The following is an 18,479-nucleotide window of genomic DNA, read 5'->3' on the forward strand; positions in this document are numbered from 1 at the left end:
GTCCCGTTATCCTGGTATAAATGAATTTTGAAACTCTGACGCTTTAGCAGTGCCTCGGTTGTGCCCCGCATTGAAATTGACAAACACCGTTTCTTTATCGCGCGGCGTTCTGACAGTTTCAGAAGACGCGCTGATGAGAGAGACGCACGTCTGATTATGTGCGAAGTATAATGGAACGAGACAGCGCTCGAGCCCGTATCCAAGAAAGCGCTCGAGGTAGAAACCGGCAAAGCGTTTCAAATGTAAACAAAACACCGAGGAGTTTTTATGCGCTAGGCACAAATACCACAAAAAAAAATACATCGCTTAAAGCGTATGTGAAAGTTAGTTAGAGATGCACGACTTTCATAGTAGATGAATAATCCTTTGCTTTACGAACAGTTTATGGTTAAAACATTCGACAGGAACTTGACCTTTCAAGCCATCGATGCTCCATTACTTTCTTCTGTATTCGTGTTATTTTCTTTGTAATGTCTACATTAATCCAAAACAAACTTGAAATGACAGAAAGAACTCACCAGTGAGATTTATGAGTATTGTAAACTGTCAACTGTCAATGGAGATCCAACGATGTGACTGTTGTGTTGAGCTATCTTAATAAGCACATCCCATCCTCGTCGCCAGTGTAATAATCAGGTCCATACGCGATGTGTCTGTAAGTCCTTTATTCAATCCAAGGTAAATATCTCATCCACAGCTATCAGCCAGCAGGTCCCCTCACATCATCCTCCTCCCATCACATCTCCTTAGTCCTCCGCCTCCACATAGAATTCCATCATCCAAACATTCCATGCCCCAAGAGTTATTCCATGAAAGAGATGGATAGGCTGCATACTTACAAATACAGATACCACACCGTGTTCCTGAAATACACCTTCCGTTTTTTTGTGATTGGTTACTTGTTAATGTTCGTATGCAAAAAAAAAAAAAAAAATTGACTGAACGCAAGTCAATTTGTGTTGAAATGTGTGAAAACATTTCGACTATCTTGCAGTGGAGTATTGAGTGCAGATGTAAAGCAAGCTGTGAGTGTGATCATGTTTTGTCATTACTTAATTGCATTTCTGATGAATAACAGGTTGTAAATATTAAAATTGTTAGTTTCTTAAATTACCACTCATTTTTAATAGTCATTTGTATAATTGGGCGAGGTTTTCTTTTGAATTGTTGTTCTCTCAGTAACTTAATAGGAAGTCACAAGTGCAGTTAGCTTGCAGGCACTAGGGTCAAGATTTGAATAGTGCAACAGGTGCTCTGGCACCGTGCCTGAAAGCACTAGGAACCCCACTAAACACAAATTACTGCATTTTACTTCTAAACAGGCAGTGACAAGTGCAGTTAGCTTGCAGGCGTTAAGGTCATGATGGTGCAGCAAGTGCAGTGGATTTGGGGGCAAAAGTAGTCATAGCTCCTCTAAACAACAAATACTACTATATTTTACCACTAAACAGGTAGTCACAATTGGGGTTACCTTGCAGTTAAGAGGCATGATTTTGAATGGTGTGGTGTCACTTTACTAACTACACATTACTATACTCTAATACAATGCCATTTGAAATAAGGTACTAATTATGAGTTTGTAACCCTGGGATATCAATTAAACATAAACAAATATTAACATTTTTAAAATAATAATAATCCAGTTACCAAGAATGAAAAAAACAAAACCTATTGACTATGCCAATATCTGTTTTTTAAGACCTCGTATTAAGTAACTACAGACCACAGGTTAATTTCACACACTACTTTTCATCTGACAGAATTTTATAAAAGAGGATTGAGAAAAAGAAACGAATCTAGTCAGCTGCTTAATTGCACTGTTCAAACCTGGGTTCAAATCCCGGCTCACCTGCATGACTAAATTAGGTGATTGAAGTCAAATCAATTTGCTTCATGTGCCTAGCATACTTGATGAATTTGAGAGCACATTCAAATCATGCAAGGTGGATCCTGTGTAAAAACCTCACTTGTATCTTCCTGTAATGTTCCTCATCCATAAAAATATTGGCCATAACATAAGGGGTACCTGGTAATTTGTTTGCTTTGTACACTTATGGCTTTGTCAGGAGGGAGGGTTAATAAATGTTTTAAAGTTCATGTTTAGGGACTTTCAATTCAAATGAATGTCAATGCTATGTTGTGATCAATTTACTAAATTGAAACACTTCTATGTGTTAAACATTGTCTACATTTTATACTCTTTACAAAACAAACAAAATAAAAGAACATGATAATTTGTCAACTATTTTGAAGATTCTGCATGTTCTTTTGCACTTACAGATAAAACCAGGCCACTGGTTCAAGCTTGGTTCGACTGCAGAGAATTTTTTAGACCTGGACAGAGTGGGCCATTGCTCAGGGTCCAACATTACAAGGGCCCGTCCCCCACCCGCTCTTCACAAGCACTGCCATTGGACCATCATACTGGCACAGTTACCTGGAGTGGGAAGGCGCTGCTTATTTATCTGGTTCTTGGCAACAGTTACCCTTTGCATATGTTGCTGTGGATCTCCCATCAGATTTCAACTTAATCCCTATCTTTAATTCTCTGTCTGGTGGCCCTGGCTCCCAGTTCCGAGAGAGTCCCTAACATACACTGTAATGCAGCAGTCGGGCCTTCTTGGTCCTGAGACTTCAGACTAGTTGTGGGTACCTCACATCCTGTTGGGTGTGAGACTATCACCCAAACCACCTGCTCTGCCTCATTAATTTTATTCTCTTCCTCATTACTTTAATAAGTTTTTAAGGTCTAGTGAAGCGTCAGGTCAGCCAAATGTTTGTTCCGTTTACCTAAACTAGCAGAAAGTGAAAAGGCCACTTACCTCAGTTTCATAAACAGTTTGCCAAGCGTATTGCAATGTTTGGAAACCTAATGAAATGTTGCAGTTCCTTTCTCTCCAAGAAAGACTGGTTATATTTGGGTAGGAGTAATGCCCTTGACACCTACTCAAGAACATCAGTTCACTATTGAACAAGGGAATAATGCACCATCTGAATATAGCATACCTAGAGACAATCTCATATTCAGAACAGTGAATAAGTAGTGCAGCATAAAAAATGGTAAATGCATTGCTAAACCAGTGAATTATGACCGTTCCTCCTATTCTTCTGAATTTTTGGCCTGCATTTTAACCCTTTGCCCTGATGTTTATAATCCCATCCTGAATGTGCTAGAGTGGAGTGGCATTGTGTGGTGTGGCCTTCACTGGAGTGGTGTAGAATGCATGGACTTAGTGTTGCAGAGTATAGTGGTGTAAAGTGCAGTGCCATTGAATTCAGTGGCTTACAATGCAGTGTAGCTGGAGTGGAGGTACACTTCAATTGGAGTGGCATTGTTTTACTAACAAAACTATATAGTGCACAGACAAATGCGTGGATATTGCATTATCTAGTTTAATGATTCGTTTTGATAAAGTATTGATTTCCAACACGCTTCAGTAAGCATGCAGACGCATGATTGCTTTCAGGAGGCTAACGTGTATTAACCCTTTAAAATTCTGATTCTTCACTCTTTTTAATGTTTTATTTTCAGTGGGCCTTTGGCGCTGTTAATTGTGAATCATTTTTAACGCTGTGTGAATTACTTAATTAGGAAGCATTTTGAACGGATTAGGGCATCAAATCAAGTTCTCACTCAGGAAGAGGATGGAGGAGGGGAGCACTTACCTCCCATTTCTCTCCCAGTACAATCACATGATTGGGGTCAAAGGGCATGTTAGTGTCCGGGTCTAAATCGATCGAACTTTTTCTTAAGGGTGACGACGGACCAGTCTTTTTCTGGTGCCATGCCCCCTATTGCCTCATGTGCTGGCAAACAACATTTAAGCACGATGGGCCGTGGATGCACAGCAGGGAAGAACGTGGACGCGTGATTGCTCTCAGGGTGCTAACATGTATTAACCTTAATTTTTAAATTCAGATTCACACTAGTCTGTCTTATTAAGGGTGATACCCTGAAACTGGTTCCAGGATACTTGTTTCTGGTCCATGGAGGAAGTGGCCTGGCAATTCTGGCTGGACTGTTCCCATGGGGAAGAGAGTCGAGACTGATTAGTAAATGGTTGGGTCCAAACTGGAATGGCATGGCAAGCAAAAAAAAACGTATGGATTAAACCCAAATTTGTAGCTGGGGTGAATGTTTGATTTGTTATGCATTCCATCCATCATATATCGTTTATGCATTTAACAAATACAGCCAGCAAATGGAAAGCAAAAAATGTGAGATCGTAACCACAGAGCCAATGGCAAGCAACAGGCAGAATGCATTCTTTGTTCAACTTTTTGAATGTCCCCAATATGTCTTTAGCAAACTAGACAGCTATGCTGTCTGGTACGATGCAACCTTAAAAAAAAAAAAAAAAAAAAAAAAAAAAAAGCTATGACATAGCCAGCACTTGGTAAGTATAGCAATTTTCCCCCATACCCTCCGTTGCCTCACGGCCCACCAGCAGTTTAAAAAAAAAAAGCACAATGATGTGACCAGGCTTGGTCTCTTCATAGCACTTTATTTTGCCACTTAGCTATGCTGCACATCCGCGATGCTGCTGTATAACCTGGGTCAAAGACAACATAGGCAAGACCTGTTGACTTTGCCAATGCTTGTTAAAGCTCCTATCAGCTATTAAACACCAAATTTTGACGGTGTTGCATAACTTACCTCTGGTTTGAATGTCTTGCAAGTCATTTAACTTCAATGTCAGTCTTGCTTTATTCTGCCCATGTGCCAGTGCTATGTGTTTGATTAAAGAACTGTCTTTCTGGTCTGCCTCCAGTTCAGCTTTCCACCAACTTAATTTTGGGGTAACCTTGATTTCCGAACCTCAACATCGTCTCATCAGCCCTTTTAACACTGATTAACTCAACCTAGAATTTGTATTGAGGGCAGACAGCTGCCATGCGTTCAGTACCATGAAGGCCAGAGTTAGAAGAAGCTTCCTTCCTAGAACAAGTTACTGATGGTTATTGTTTAATGGCCTTTATTTTAAAATCTAAAACTATGCTCATTGGCTATGGTATATATACATTTTAGAGCCCATGGGGTTATTCAGTATCCTAACAGACAGACATTTCTTTGTTCCAGGTCAGGTGACAAAAAGGTCATCTGCACATACGAGTCACAATTCTATACAGTAAAACTTCTGAAAAACTTTGGGAGCAAGCAGGTATTGGCTCAAAATAGCCCATCAAAGGATATGCATAAAAGGATGGGTAATGTAGCCTGGATTTAATTGGGGCACTATGGGTGGGATACATGTATTTCAATAAACTGCCCCCCCCCCCCCCCCCCCTAAGGATCCAAAACCCTTATGTAGTTATGAACAACTGTGGACTCTTGCAGAGCTAGATGCCGGTTGGAGTCCTTGTAAATGCAAAATTACAGACTGACTTAGCCAGCAGTAGCTGAGATTCCCTAACATAAGGCCAGGTTCTGTTGCAGCAAGAGGCAATGCTTGAGGTAGTCAGCAGGTGCTTCTCTTTGTTCCGGTATAGTTTCAGAAAGTCGGTTGACATCCATCAGTTAGTAACCCGGCATTTTAAAAAATATGTTCCCTGAGTGATGTTGCCCGCACCGAGTAGAGTAGCATGACTAAATTAAAACGAGCTTGTTATTGGGATACACGCAAAAACAGTTATTTACCCGATGGACTAATTTAGCACTGGGCTGCTTATAGTGCTTAAACAGGCTAGGTGGAGTTGGCCTGTGTGGAACACCACAGCTTAATTCTCTGACCTCTGCCATGGAGCGCAAGAGCAACCCCTTCTGCAAGATTGTATTTTCTTAAGCACTGCGCCTGTAGACGTGGCCTCCAACAGTAATCATGACTGCGTGGATGAGAATAGCTGGCAGATCTTTAAAAAAAAAAAAAAGAAATCCTGGCCCCCACCATGATTGATCTGCTGAGGTTGTCCAATACAGAGACCACTATAATGTCGGTGCTAAGGCTGGGATTAAACCACCTTTGAAATGGAAAAACTGCGAATTTTCTTAAGGAATGTTCTTCAACCATCGTCCCTAGGTAAGCCACTGAAATATTATTGTACGCTTTGGCTAAGTCGTTTTTAGGTATGGCCTTTGAGGCTGCTTTAGCTCTCTCAACAGACTAGTTTTTCCCAAAAAATTAATACATAACATACATACGGGGGTGCTGTCCGCATAGTTCATTACATTGGTGTGTTGAAACGCCAGTCACAATTAGTCTTCCCCTCGCAGCATACAAAATGGTGCATCGGGACAGCCGATTTAATCTATAGGCTCTTTTGAATGATTGCACAAAGTGTGTGCACGCTGTACACGTCTCCTTTAATTGTTCTTTTTACTTCGGTGACAAAGCTCTTTGGGTGCAGTTTCAATTTATTTTCGTGCCCTTTAAGGAAAAAAATGTCTGGCTGTTTCTTGCACTCTGGAATCCTCAGTTAGATGGTGATCTCCTTTCTATCGCCTATTTAAAGATGCTTGTAAAGTGTGTATAAAAGTGAAAAAACAAGTGCACGTAAATTGCTAGTAAAACATCAATATCGGTGTTTCTTTTTATGTAAAACTTTAATTGCACGCATATGGTGGCCACATTTAGGTGGCAACCCCATGAAAAAAATATGGATTTTCCATTTAAAATGTTATAGAAATGGTACCAGCATCCTATGCCCTGACTTAATGGCGTTGACAGTACTTACGGCTTTGACTGTACATATTAACACAAATTATAATAAGTCTGCCGTGTGGAGGCGACAAAAATAACTTTTAAACCGGTCTGTTTATTTGGAAAGACTAGCATAATATTATTGGTTTGTTAATTATATTTATTAACCCCTATTTAGGTCGAGCATAGCGCGCATGCGCCGCTTTTATGACGGCCACGCACATCGCACGCCCATCACTATCACTCGTTTATGGGCTTCCCTTTCAAAATTTGTTTTCGTTGGTAACTGTTTTACGTTCGCCCCTCCTTAGGGCGTATTTGTTACCGCCTTGGCCATCGACCCTGTTACATGGATAAGCACTTTTGCCGATAACTTTGACTGCGAGCGAACTACTTTTTTTTGTGTCTCTTCGCGCTCACGTCAGCGCTTTGAATCGGCTCGCTTATGTCAACTGTTATACTTCTTTTCAGTTTGTGAGACCAAAGTCCAGTTAGAAATTTACAACGCCAATAGCTCTACATCGAGCAAACGCGAGACCCATTGCATTGCAAATACTTGTTTCTTTATATATCTACTGCTTTTTTCCCCCATACATTGAAGATGTTTACTCTTACTCATTTTTTTTTCCCGCCCTAGTACCTCCTGTTTCTGTTATATCGCCTACTCCTGCCCCGTTAATGCTCTTCGCGCTTCTCTTGATCTTTTTTCCTATTCCCTTCTATCCTCGCAAGTGCTGTCCGCTGTATTGGCCCTCTCCTCCAGGCTTGTATTTGCCCTCTCTTCCAGGCTTGTATTGATCCTCTCCTCCCATTCTGTTCTAGCTTGTGTACCTCCTTTCTTTTTCGGTATCTGACCTGCCTTCCTTTGCCTGTTCCTTCTCTTCCGTTAACTACCCCACCTCTTCATTAGTTGCCGCCTCTTCATTGCACAATAGCTTCTTACCATCTTTCAGGTATTTGTTGCCTTGGCTCGGCTTTGATCCACTCTTACACTAGCGACATCGAGCTGTCGTCCCGCCCCTTTTCTCTGCCCTTAATTCCGCTACACCCTGGTGCGAACCTGAGCGCCGTGTTCTCCCGCCTCCCCGGGCATGTGTACTGCGTGGTTGGTGCGCGACGGCTTAGCAGCGTTGTTTCTCTGGACTTGTCACCCCGGGATAGGCCAGTGTTATGACACGTTCCCACGGAGCAGGGGGCGGTGCTCCTGGATAAGGCGTCTCCTGTAGCAGAGCATGGCTCCCGATCGGCCGCCTCCCTCAGACTGTCCACAGTCAGGTAAGCGCCGCTGTCCGGTTCTCCGGCTTCGTTGAGTGGACTCCCATGTGATGGGCGCGGCTGAAGGGCCTGCAGTCCCCACGTCGTCGCCCGGAGCAAGCGGAACGTGCTCTAAACGACAGCGGCCAACATGTTATCTGGTGCTGCTAGGGCAAAGAGCGCAAACACATTGTAGTGTTAGCGCTTGTGTTTTCGCAGGATTTATTACGCTGATTGAATACACTGCCAGTGTGCATTTTTCATTTCTTTGGTGTGTGGTACTGAGGAGACAGAGTTAAACAGATTAACTAAACCAATGCTAATGACGCGCTCTCGCCCTGCTGCGCAGCGAGTTACGCTTACCCGTTTGTCAGCCTGCACTTGTGCTCACACCGTACTGTGTTCAGGATCCGGCTCTTATGTAATAACTCCAACTGTAACCGTCACGCTATGCCAGGAAGGAAAGCAAACCACTCACTGTTCTCACGTTTACTACCAAGCCCCCCAAAACTGCCAGATCCAGATTGTTACCAGGTATCTATCACCAGTACGAATACAGAAGCGATTCACAAAACTTAGTTTAAAAATTTGATAATGTGGTAAGATACATTGACATTTCATAGTGCAGCCCTTTTACAGCCCCTTACTGTTTTATTGCACTAAGTGCGCTTGACCCTAGAATTCATTATCTGCTATAACGTGTAAGATTTTAAAACCTTGCCTGCTCGTAGTTCTGTTTCCGGGATTTAAACTAGTCTGAATTTGGCAGTTATTCACGGTACTCGTCATGTAAAATACTCATGTTTGAAGTTGTGGGTTTAGAAGAACTGTCAGGCTTGGTCTCATTTAATTGCCTGTTTAAGAGCTCTAAAATTATATATCCCGTTCATGGATACTGGCATATCATATGGCCGTTCACTGGCTTGGTATCTACCTTATGTACTTGTCCAAGGATGAATCATGCAGTCACTCCAGATTTCACTATTGGCTTTGTATCAGTCTGGTATTGAAGTTGTGGGCAGGTTCACTGGTCCATCGTTGTCATGAAGCACGGAATTTATGGCATGTGGTAGACTGTCTTTAGTGTAAGTAAATTGTAAAGTGACTGTAGCAGCGATTTATTTGGATGTGAAGAGGGATGGGCTTGTCCAGAGCCCTATCTAGACCTGCAAGAGACTTGTCAGATGAGTGTGAGATTTAGCCCAGCACGCTGCAACCATCAAACCAGTTCCATTGTGTAATGTAGACGACACCTACTGCTCGTCAAGCGTGCTGGTCGTCAGATTAAAGTGATTTCAAAACTTGCACGCAGTGCAAGTTTTAAAGCTTGTAACTGGATTTTTTTTTTCTGGAGGCGTAAATATTGATTGAAACCAGTTGGAAATAATTTCTGAAAGGAGTGGCAAAGATTGTGTATTTTTTTTTTCCCCCATGACAAACGTTATTCTATGCAGGGCCTAAAGTTAAGAATGCACCCCCCAGCACAGACTATGCACCAATCCACTCGACCAGCGCCTGTCCATCCTTTTGTCCTAGTTGGGTGTGTGTGTCTGTGACACCGTTCCTTGTTGGCCTTTGTCACGGTTTCTGTCTGGAATAGGCATTTGTAAGTGTTTTAGCTGTGCCTGTTAGCCTGCATTTAATTTTGATTTTGCACTGCGTGCATAAGTTAATTTTGGTCTGTGTACGGGTTCCTCCGTCTTCGTCTGCGCTGTTTTTGTAAGTACACTATGCGTCCACCACCTAAACACAAACCAATTTGATTTGTCAATGATAGAAAAGAAAAACTAAGACTGAATGGCTGATGTGCAGCATATCCACTTCAGGAGATGGTTTTCGGGTCTGTTGTTAGCTAAGCCCTTTTTATTTTACTGAAATTATTTATAAAATCTACTTGCGTATAGCCCTCTTCATCCAGTGGGGAGTGGTGTCATTAGCCTTGTTCCACCAACTGCGGTTTAGGGAAATGGGTTAGCTAACCTCACGGTGAGTGGTGGTGATCTGCTTTCACAAGGAGCATATGTACACGCAAATTAGTTTTATTCAGTCCCATTAACTGATACTGTGCTTTTTGAGGCCGCGCATTTTTTTGTTGCCTTTAGGTAGTGTTCATTAATATTGGTGGGGCTTCACAGACCTCTAAGTTTCACAAACACCACGACCGAACATAAGTATCGACAAAGCCAAACGGTTGGCAGCTAATGCTAGACCTATTAGCTTTGTCAGTGATTTTTTTTCTTCTTTTCTTTCTGTAGTGCTTTGCATCCTTTTGGACTGAATGGGCATTGGGTAGTTGTAAGTGCATTGACCAAAATGGTTAAGCACCGGTCACAATTTCAGTATTTGACATGCTTTAATATTTTCAGACTATTGTTATTCAGCACTGTTTATTATTGTAATAATAACTTTGAAGAACGCAGAGAGCATGCCACGTACGATTATTGCTGTAACAAACCTCTAACTTACGCAATGGTTTGAAGGTATTTTGCTGTATTGAGTTTAAGGGACACAGACACTTCCAGGCATTGAATCTTCCAAGTAATCTCCACTCTCTCGCATATGAGATATTAATATAATTCGAGCAAACATTTGAATATATATACACACCTTGAAGCAGTTCAAACATCATGAAACTAATCCGCTATTTTCAGAGGTGCTAGCTTTGGCTACAGTGAATACAGTTTTACTTGAAGAATGGACAAATAAAGGATTTAATGTGAATTATACTTTGAACGACTGGTTCTCTTTCATTCAGTACTTGAATACCATTGATGGACTAAAGTAATGCACATAATTGGGGAGCTAAGTATCAGTATTCCTTGTTATCAGGGAATCCCTCCTTGAAACAAGGTGTGTGGTTGCCGTTCTCGTACTCATGCACCTGTCCCATCTTTCCTTGATTCCTAATGTACTTTTTTTGATGTGGATATGATAGGTGCGTCTTGTTGCGTGGCCCCTGCTACCGCTTGTAAATTGTTACTACTTAATATAGTACCTGGTTTTAATCTGTGAATGCTTAAGAGCAAAGTTTAATATAATTTCTAATTTCTCTGGTGCAACTGTTAATGCACTTTTGTCAAATAATTAAAGCCTAATTGCGAGCTTTTGCTTTCTCTTATGAATATAGTTAAATACATTTTGTATTTGTATAGAATGGTGTATGTTGAAATTCATCCCCCACAATCAGTTTTTCATGACCAATGACCTAATTCTTATTCATGCCAAAGTGTGACATGATGGCGCCCTTACTCGTATTGTAAATGTATAATCACGCGGAGTAGGTGTCTATAGAGCTCAACACCTGGTCTTTTGTCAGTCTCTTCTAGTAGCTTAATGCTTTCTAAATGTGGATAATGGCTCATGTAAATGTAGATGGAGTTGGCTTTAAAAAAATAAATAAAAAAATGCAGTATCCGTGCCTTGCACCAGGACTGGTGAGCCAGATCATTAGGCTGATCATAGACGGCGCTCAACCTTTTGTAATTTACATCTGTGGGTTTGCAACACACCCATCTTTCATTCGTTCGTTGGCCTGCCTTTCAGAATTCGCTGGATTTTGTAATTAAATGCTTTTTGTCCTGCCTTGAGGCTGCATTGTTACTGCTGTGGAAACTGACCCTGTTATAGGTTATTGCATGATCGGCCATGTACCTTAGTGTGGCTCACAATTGTTTTCCTTAGCCTCAACACGTCAAGCTGCATGGTCGTATGTTTCTTCCTCTTCCTTGTTTTGGGCATGCCGCAGTCTCTTTGTGGTGTCTGCGTACAAAGGCTGCAAGAGGAGGAAGGCGTCGGGGGCAGCAATGGGATCACAGCCAAAACTGTTCAGCATGACACTCTGTCTAGCTCATCTCTAAGTCCCCACACTAGGTTTTTGGGGGCAGGGGTAATATCCCTCCCACGATTGTGTCCTCTTAAGCTCTCATGGGTGGACAATTTGATTTACAGCTAGGAGGAGTTTGTAATATTATTGCAGGAGGCCTGCTAGGTCTGAACATGCAAGGCACACTGCCTTGTAGGGGTTAAATATATGGTTACACTGCATTACTTTCTGCCATTCTGTTTCCATTTCATAATGCTCTTTAGGGGCTGACTAAATGGTTACATGACCATGTTTCTTACAAATGCTAGTGATATTATGGTGTCCTCTATGGGCTGTTCTGAACATTACAATCCAGATACTACAATATTCGCTGCACTCGGAAACTTGCCCCATAATACTTGCACATAACTCATTGTGTTGGTCCTAGTACAATGGGACCGTCATCAAAATGTTCTGCACAACACACTGTCTAGGGCAGCTCTGGATCCCCCACACTAGGTTGGTGGAGAATGCAAAATATACCCCCCCGTCCTCCTCTCCACCACCACCAGCCAGTGTCTAAGTTCTAGTCATGAGAGAACTTTTTGTTTTACACCTAGGAATAGCTTGTGTTTTAAGGGGCTTGTTTGTAATATTTTAGTAGGCCTGAAAATGTGTCATGTAGTTCGCCGTCTAGGGTCTAAATGTACAGTTACACTACAATAGGTTCTGCAATTATGTTTTTATGTGGTTATGCTCTCCAGAGTCTGCCTATATGGTTACATGACCATGCTTCTTACAAATGGTTTATATATATATATATATATATATATATATATATATATATATTCCCCAAAAGTGTTCACTGCACTCCACGAAGTTTCAATAGTGCATATTTATTTCAAGATAACCACCAACGCGTTTCAACTCCTCAAGGAGTCTTGTTCACAGTGAATGAGTCCCTTTTCCCTTTTGCTATTTATACCCCTTGATGCTACATCATACACAATGCTTCTGATGGATACAACTACCTGTGGATTCCTCACCTGATGAATACTCCCATGGCGCCAGCATTTGACGGAAATCTTCTTACTAGTCTCTGCACGTCGACGAGGACGTCACTCTAGCCCACGCGACGCCGTCTGACGTCATACAGGCAATAAGAAGTCCTCGCCGACGTGCCGATGACAGTTCCCTTTTTTCCGTGCATTCGAAACGGTTATCTTCGAGGGAGTTACTGTTACCTTTGTGGTTACAGTGTATTGTCTGCTGCGTAGTCTTCTCTGCGGTAACAATGTCTCAGAGGAAGTCGGGTTTCAAGCCCTGTCGAGAGTGTGGGGGCAAGATGTCAGTTACAGATCCTCACTCCGACTGTCTATGGTGTTTGAGCTCCGACCACGACGTCTCGACTTGCGATTCATGTCAACACATGAATCCGAAGGCCCTCAAAGAGCGCGAGGCCAAGTTATTTATGGCAAAGTCAAAGAAGAAGGAGAAACATCATAAGAAGTCTTCTTCGCCAAGGTCTCACCGGCGTCATCGAGACTCCCGGCGCCGTAGAGACTCACGACGTCACTCCAGCAAGGAGTCTCGTTCGAGGTCACCTTCGGCTCGGCGTCGGAGGACTTGGGAGGTCAGCCCCACGGTCACGCCGCATCCATCGACGCCGTTGCCCTCTCCGGCGTCACCGACTTCACCTGGTCAGGCGTCAGTGATTGAGGTGGTGCAGCCTCTTGTGTTTTCTCCGGCGTCGCAGACGTCGAGGCCGGCGTCGGGGTCGCCCTCGATCCAGGCACCCCAGTATCCGGCTTTTCCCACTCCTGGAGCCGATAGTACCGCGTTTCTTAATGCGATGTATACCATCTTTCAGCAGATGGCTCCAGGAGCTGCTCCGGCTGGTCCTTCGGGGCCCTTGGCCTTTTCGTTGGGTGATCCTGCGCCTCTTCGGCCGGCACCCTTTATGCCCTTTCTCCCTTTTGGGAATGTGGGCTCGGCGCCGGTGCCGGCGTCGGTGGCCGCTCCGGTGGCTTCGGATGTTTCGGCCCCGGAGGTTGCCCCTCCGTCGAAGTCAGGATTTTGGCCTGTGACTCCGGTTGGTCCATCGGCTCCAAGACCTCGTCCTCCGGCTCCTGCCTCGGCGCCGAAGCTGCCTGTGGCGCCGGACGCGGCGTCAGATGCTTCTGGAGATCGGCGCCGTTCTTCGACGTCGGCGGAGGCCATGTCGACTCCGCGTATCGAGGAGAGACTTCATTCGAGGAGGCGTGCTCTCCGTCTTTTAGAAGAGCAAGAGTACCAGCGAGTCCTAGAGGAGGGAGAGATTGAGGACTCTGGAGACGGACTGCATGGTCTGGATACAGCCAGTGGGCTGGACACTTCCCCTGAGTGGGACCTTTCATCTCCAGGGGAATATACGGAGGAGGCTGCTTCCTTTCATGCTGTGGTGAGGAAGGCAGCGAGCTTTTTGGACCTGCCTTTGCCGGTGGCAGAGGCAAAGCAGAATTTGCTGACAGAGGTATTGCATCCGGCCTCTGCTGCAGCTGAGCCTCTCTTGCCATTTAATGAGGCTTTGCTGGATCCGGTGTTGGAGGTGTGGAAGAAGCCGGTGTCTTCCTCGGCCGTTCATAGGGCTGTGGCCAGGAGGTATCGAGCTGCACCATCTGACCCTGGCTTTCTCTCTAGACACCCTACGCCGGAGAGCTTGGTGGTGCAAGCCTCCTGTTCCTCAAAGTCAGCGCCTGGTTCCTTCCCGACGGTGCCTGGAGACAGAGACTCCAAGAAACTGGATGCGCAGTCCAAGAAAATATTTTCGTCATGCAGTTTGGCGTTGAAGGCCACCAACGCCACGTGCATTCTGGGGAGGTACATCCATGCGCTGATGGATGATATTTCGTCTTCATTCACGGAGCTTCCCCAGGGTCTTTTGGATGTGGTCTCGGACGCCCAGGCTGCCGCGACCCAGATTATCCAGTCTGGGCTGGACACGACCGACTCGGTGGCCAGGGCGATGGGCACGGCTGTGGTGGCAAGAAGACAGGCCTGGCTCCGAAACTCAGGGTTCTCTGCGGATGTGCAGTCGACCCTGCTGGACCTCCCGTTTGATGGGGACAGACTGTTTGGAGCCAAGGCAGATTCAGCCTTGGAACGATTTAAGGAGAGCAGAGCCACAGCCAAATCGTTAGGACTGCAAGCTCCTTCTTCCTCTGCCTCTTCTAGAATTTTCAGGAGGTTTCGGGGATTTGGGCGTGGCTCTTATTCCTCTTCCTTTTGGGGGAGGTTCCAGCAACCCGCCTCTTCCCTCCCCTATAGGTCATTTAGAGGGAGGGGGAGGGGTGGGGTCCGTACCAGAGGAGCCTCTCAACAGCACTCTGCCTCTTCCTCGTCCTCTGGAGGGGTGCAGCAGGGGAAGCAGCCTTAGGCTTCCACCGTTTCCCACTCACTCCTCTCCTGTAGGGGGCAGATTACAGCGTTTTCTCCACAAGTGGAAGTCTATCACAACGGACACTTGGGTTCTCGGCATTGTGGGAAAAGGCTACGCCCTTCCCTTTCGGGAGTTCCCGCACCTCATCCCGCCCCGCCCATCTTATTGTTCAGAAGAACACCTCCTGTTGCTAGAACAGGAGGTTCAAGTCCTCCTTTCAAAGGGCGCGGTAGAGTTGGTCCCAGAGCAGGAAAAGGGTCGAGGTTGTTACTCAAGATACTTCCTGATTCCCAAAAAGGATGGTCAGTTGAGACCAATCCTGGATCTGAGGATCTTGAATTGGTTCCTCAAACAGGAAAAGTTCAAGATGCTGACCCTAGCACAGGTGCTTTTGGCGTTGAACAAGGAAGATTGGATGGTGTCTGTCGACTTGCAGGATGCTTACTTTCATATCCCGATACTCAAGTCGCACAGGAAGTATCTCCGGTTTGTGGTAGGGTCGCAGCACTATCAGTTTGCGGTCCTCCCGTTTGGTCTTACTTCAGCACCTCGAGTCTTCACAAAGGTGATGTCAGTGGTTGCGGCGGAGCTCAGAAGGAAGGGGATAGCAGTATTCCCTTACTTGGACGACTGGTTGATCAAAGCCAAGTCCCCGGAGCTTGTGTCGCATCATCTGCAGTCAACAACCCAGTTGTTGTTCGACCTGGGCTTTTCGGTGAACGTGCCCAAATCTCACCTGGAGCCCTCTCAGCGCCTCCTGTTCATAGGGGCAGTACTGGATACAACATTGAGTCGAGCCTTTCCTCCGCCTCAGCGGATTCAAGATATTCAGGAATTGGTTCCAATGTTTCGAAATGGAGCGGTAGTTCCAGTCCTCAAGGTCCTTCGTCTGCTCGGTCTGTTCGCCTCCTGCATTCTGTTGGTCACGCATGCTCGCTGGCACATGAGGGCTCTTCAGTGGTGCCTCCGAAGGCAGTGGTCTCAACACAAGGGAGATTTAGAAGGTACTGTCAAGATCTCCAGAGATGCTGCTGTGGAATTGAAGTGGTGGATTGCGGGCAACAATCTTTCACAGGGGAAGCCGTTCGCGCAGTCGCCACCAGTGGCCACGGTAATAACGGATGCCTCCACCCTAGGATGGGGAGCTCATCTGGGGGATCTGGAGATCAAAGGGCTTTGGTCTCCAGAGGAACAGGTGTTTCATATCAATCTGTTGGAGTTACGGGCTGTACGTTTGGCTCTCAAGGCCTTCCTCCCATCCCTTCGTGGTCAGTCGGTACAGGTCCTGACGGACAATACTACCACGATGTGGTACATAAACAAACAGGGAGGAGTAGGGTCGTACCTTCTCTGCAGAGAAGCTCTTCGGCTATGGTCCTGGGCAAAGGACCATCAGATTTGCTTGGTGGCAAATCATCTGGCCGGGGTCTTGAATGTACGTGCGGACAGTCTGTCGCCAATTCTCGGCAGACCACGAGTGGCGTCTCCATCCAGATCAAGTCTGTTTAATCTTCCAGATGTGGGGGTTTCCTCGGATAGATCTGTTTGCCACTCGGGAGAACGCGCATTGCCCGTTATTCTGCAGCCTCCAGTATCCGATGCAGGGAGCGTTGGGGGACGCGTTTCAGATAACCTGGTGCGACCAGTTGCTTTACGCGTTTCCCCCCATACCCTTGATTCCTCGAGTGTTGAGGAAAATTCGCCAAGACCGGGCCCAAGTCATCTTAATAGCTCCGGATTGGCCAAGGAGGGTATGGTACTCCGACCTTCTCCAACTCTCACTGTGCCCTCCGCTCCGTCTCCCTCTCAGGGCAGACCTCCTCTCGCAGTCGCAGGGGCAGGTTTTACACCCCAACCTCCAGAGTCTGCACCTACATGCTTGGAGATTGAACGGGGCAACCTGAGTTCCTTCTCTCTCCCACCTGATGTAGTGGATGTTATCTTAGCGGCCAGGCGACACTCCACTAAATCTATCTACGCTAATAGGTGGTCTAATTTTGTTATGTGGTGTGGAGAGAGACAGATTGATCCCTTACATGCTCATCTGTCACATGTTTTGTCTTTTGCACTGTCTCTAGCGCAGAAAGGTTGTGCAGTAGCTACCATTAAGGGTTATTTGTCGGCCTTGTCAGCCTTCATTTGTCTTCCAGACCAACCATCGTTATTTAAATCCCCTATTGTTCTCAGATTCTTGAAAGGTCTTCTGAATCAATATCCTCCAAAACCATTCGTTATGCCTCAATGGGATTTGTCCTTGGTCCTGACTTTCCTTATGGGGTCCCCTTTTGAGCCTATGCATTCTTGCCCCTTAAGGTATTTGGTTATTAAAACAGTATTCCTGGTAGCTATAACATCTGCAAGGAGAGTGAGTGAGTTGCAGGCCTTATCGGTTAAACCCCCTTATATAACGTTTTATGGGGATAAGGTGGTGTTGAGGACCAAGGCTGCTTTCCTTCCGAAGGTTGTTTCACCCTTCCATTTGGCTCAGACAATCACTTTGTCCACGTTTTATCCTCCGCCTCATCCTTCAAAGGAGGAAGAAAGACTACATCGCCTGGACCCAAAAAGGGCGTTGAGCTTCTATATCGACAGAATGAAGGATATCAGGCTGGAGGATCAGCTGTTTGTCGGATACGTGGGCAAGAGGAGAGGAAAGGCAGTCCACAAGAGAACACTCTCCAGGTGGGTTGTTCTTTGCATTAAAATCTGTTACTCTTTGGCAAAGAAGGATCCGCCTGAGGGCATTAGAGCTCACTCCACCAGAGCTAAGTCGGCCTCTTCGGCCTTGGCCAGGGGTGTTCCTGTGGTTGACATCTGCAAGGCCGCAACTTGGTCGTCCCTTCACACTTTTGTGAAACATTACTGTTTGGACTCTGAGGTCAGAAGGGACGGTCATTTTGCACGGTCAGTGCTGCAGGATTTCTTGGTTTGACCATTTAGGCACCCACCGCCGGGCGTGGTACTGCTTTGGGACTCTATTCATCAGGTGAGGAATCCACAGGTAGTTGTATCCATCAGAAGAACGAGTTACTTACCTTCGGTAACGACTTTTCTGGTGGATACATTAGCTACCTGTGGATTCCTCACGGTCCCACCCGCCTCCCCGTTGCCTTTTTGGTCTCTCCAAGCAATCCTTGAGTGTGCTCCTTTTGGTCTTCAAAGTTGCAATACATTTTGCATGTATGATATTTGTATATATGTGTATATTTATATATAAATCTATATATATATTGGGTATATACATGATTCGTATGTATAAATATATTTATTTGTTTAAAAAAAAAAAAAAAAAAAAGAAAAAGGTTATATTAAATCTACAGCTATTTTATTGCAATGTTGTGTGATTTACAATATTAAGAGATGTTGC

General features: G+C 45.1%; 1 protein-coding gene across 2 annotated transcripts in view; it reads left to right on the forward strand.

Annotated features, from left to right (window-relative positions):
- The window catches only part of LARP1 (La ribonucleoprotein 1, translational regulator), a 547,470-nt gene that overhangs the window by 35,899 nt on the left and 493,092 nt on the right, over positions 1 to 18,479 (forward strand). The window contains exon 1 of one of the 2 annotated variants that reach the window (XM_069199617.1): positions 7,856 to 7,913. The exons of the other annotated variant lie outside the window; for it this stretch is intronic. Coding sequence (XP_069055718.1) covers positions 7,871 to 7,913 — 43 coding nt within the window. The 5' untranslated portion in view covers positions 7,856 to 7,870. Of the gene's footprint in view, positions 1 to 7,855; positions 7,914 to 18,479 lie in introns of those variants that run through there. 2 annotated transcript variants of the gene reach the window in all.

This window comes from Pleurodeles waltl, chromosome 7 (assembly GCF_031143425.1).
Source record: "Pleurodeles waltl isolate 20211129_DDA chromosome 7, aPleWal1.hap1.20221129, whole genome shotgun sequence".
NCBI classification, from domain to species: Eukaryota; Metazoa; Chordata; class Amphibia; order Caudata; family Salamandridae; genus Pleurodeles; species Pleurodeles waltl.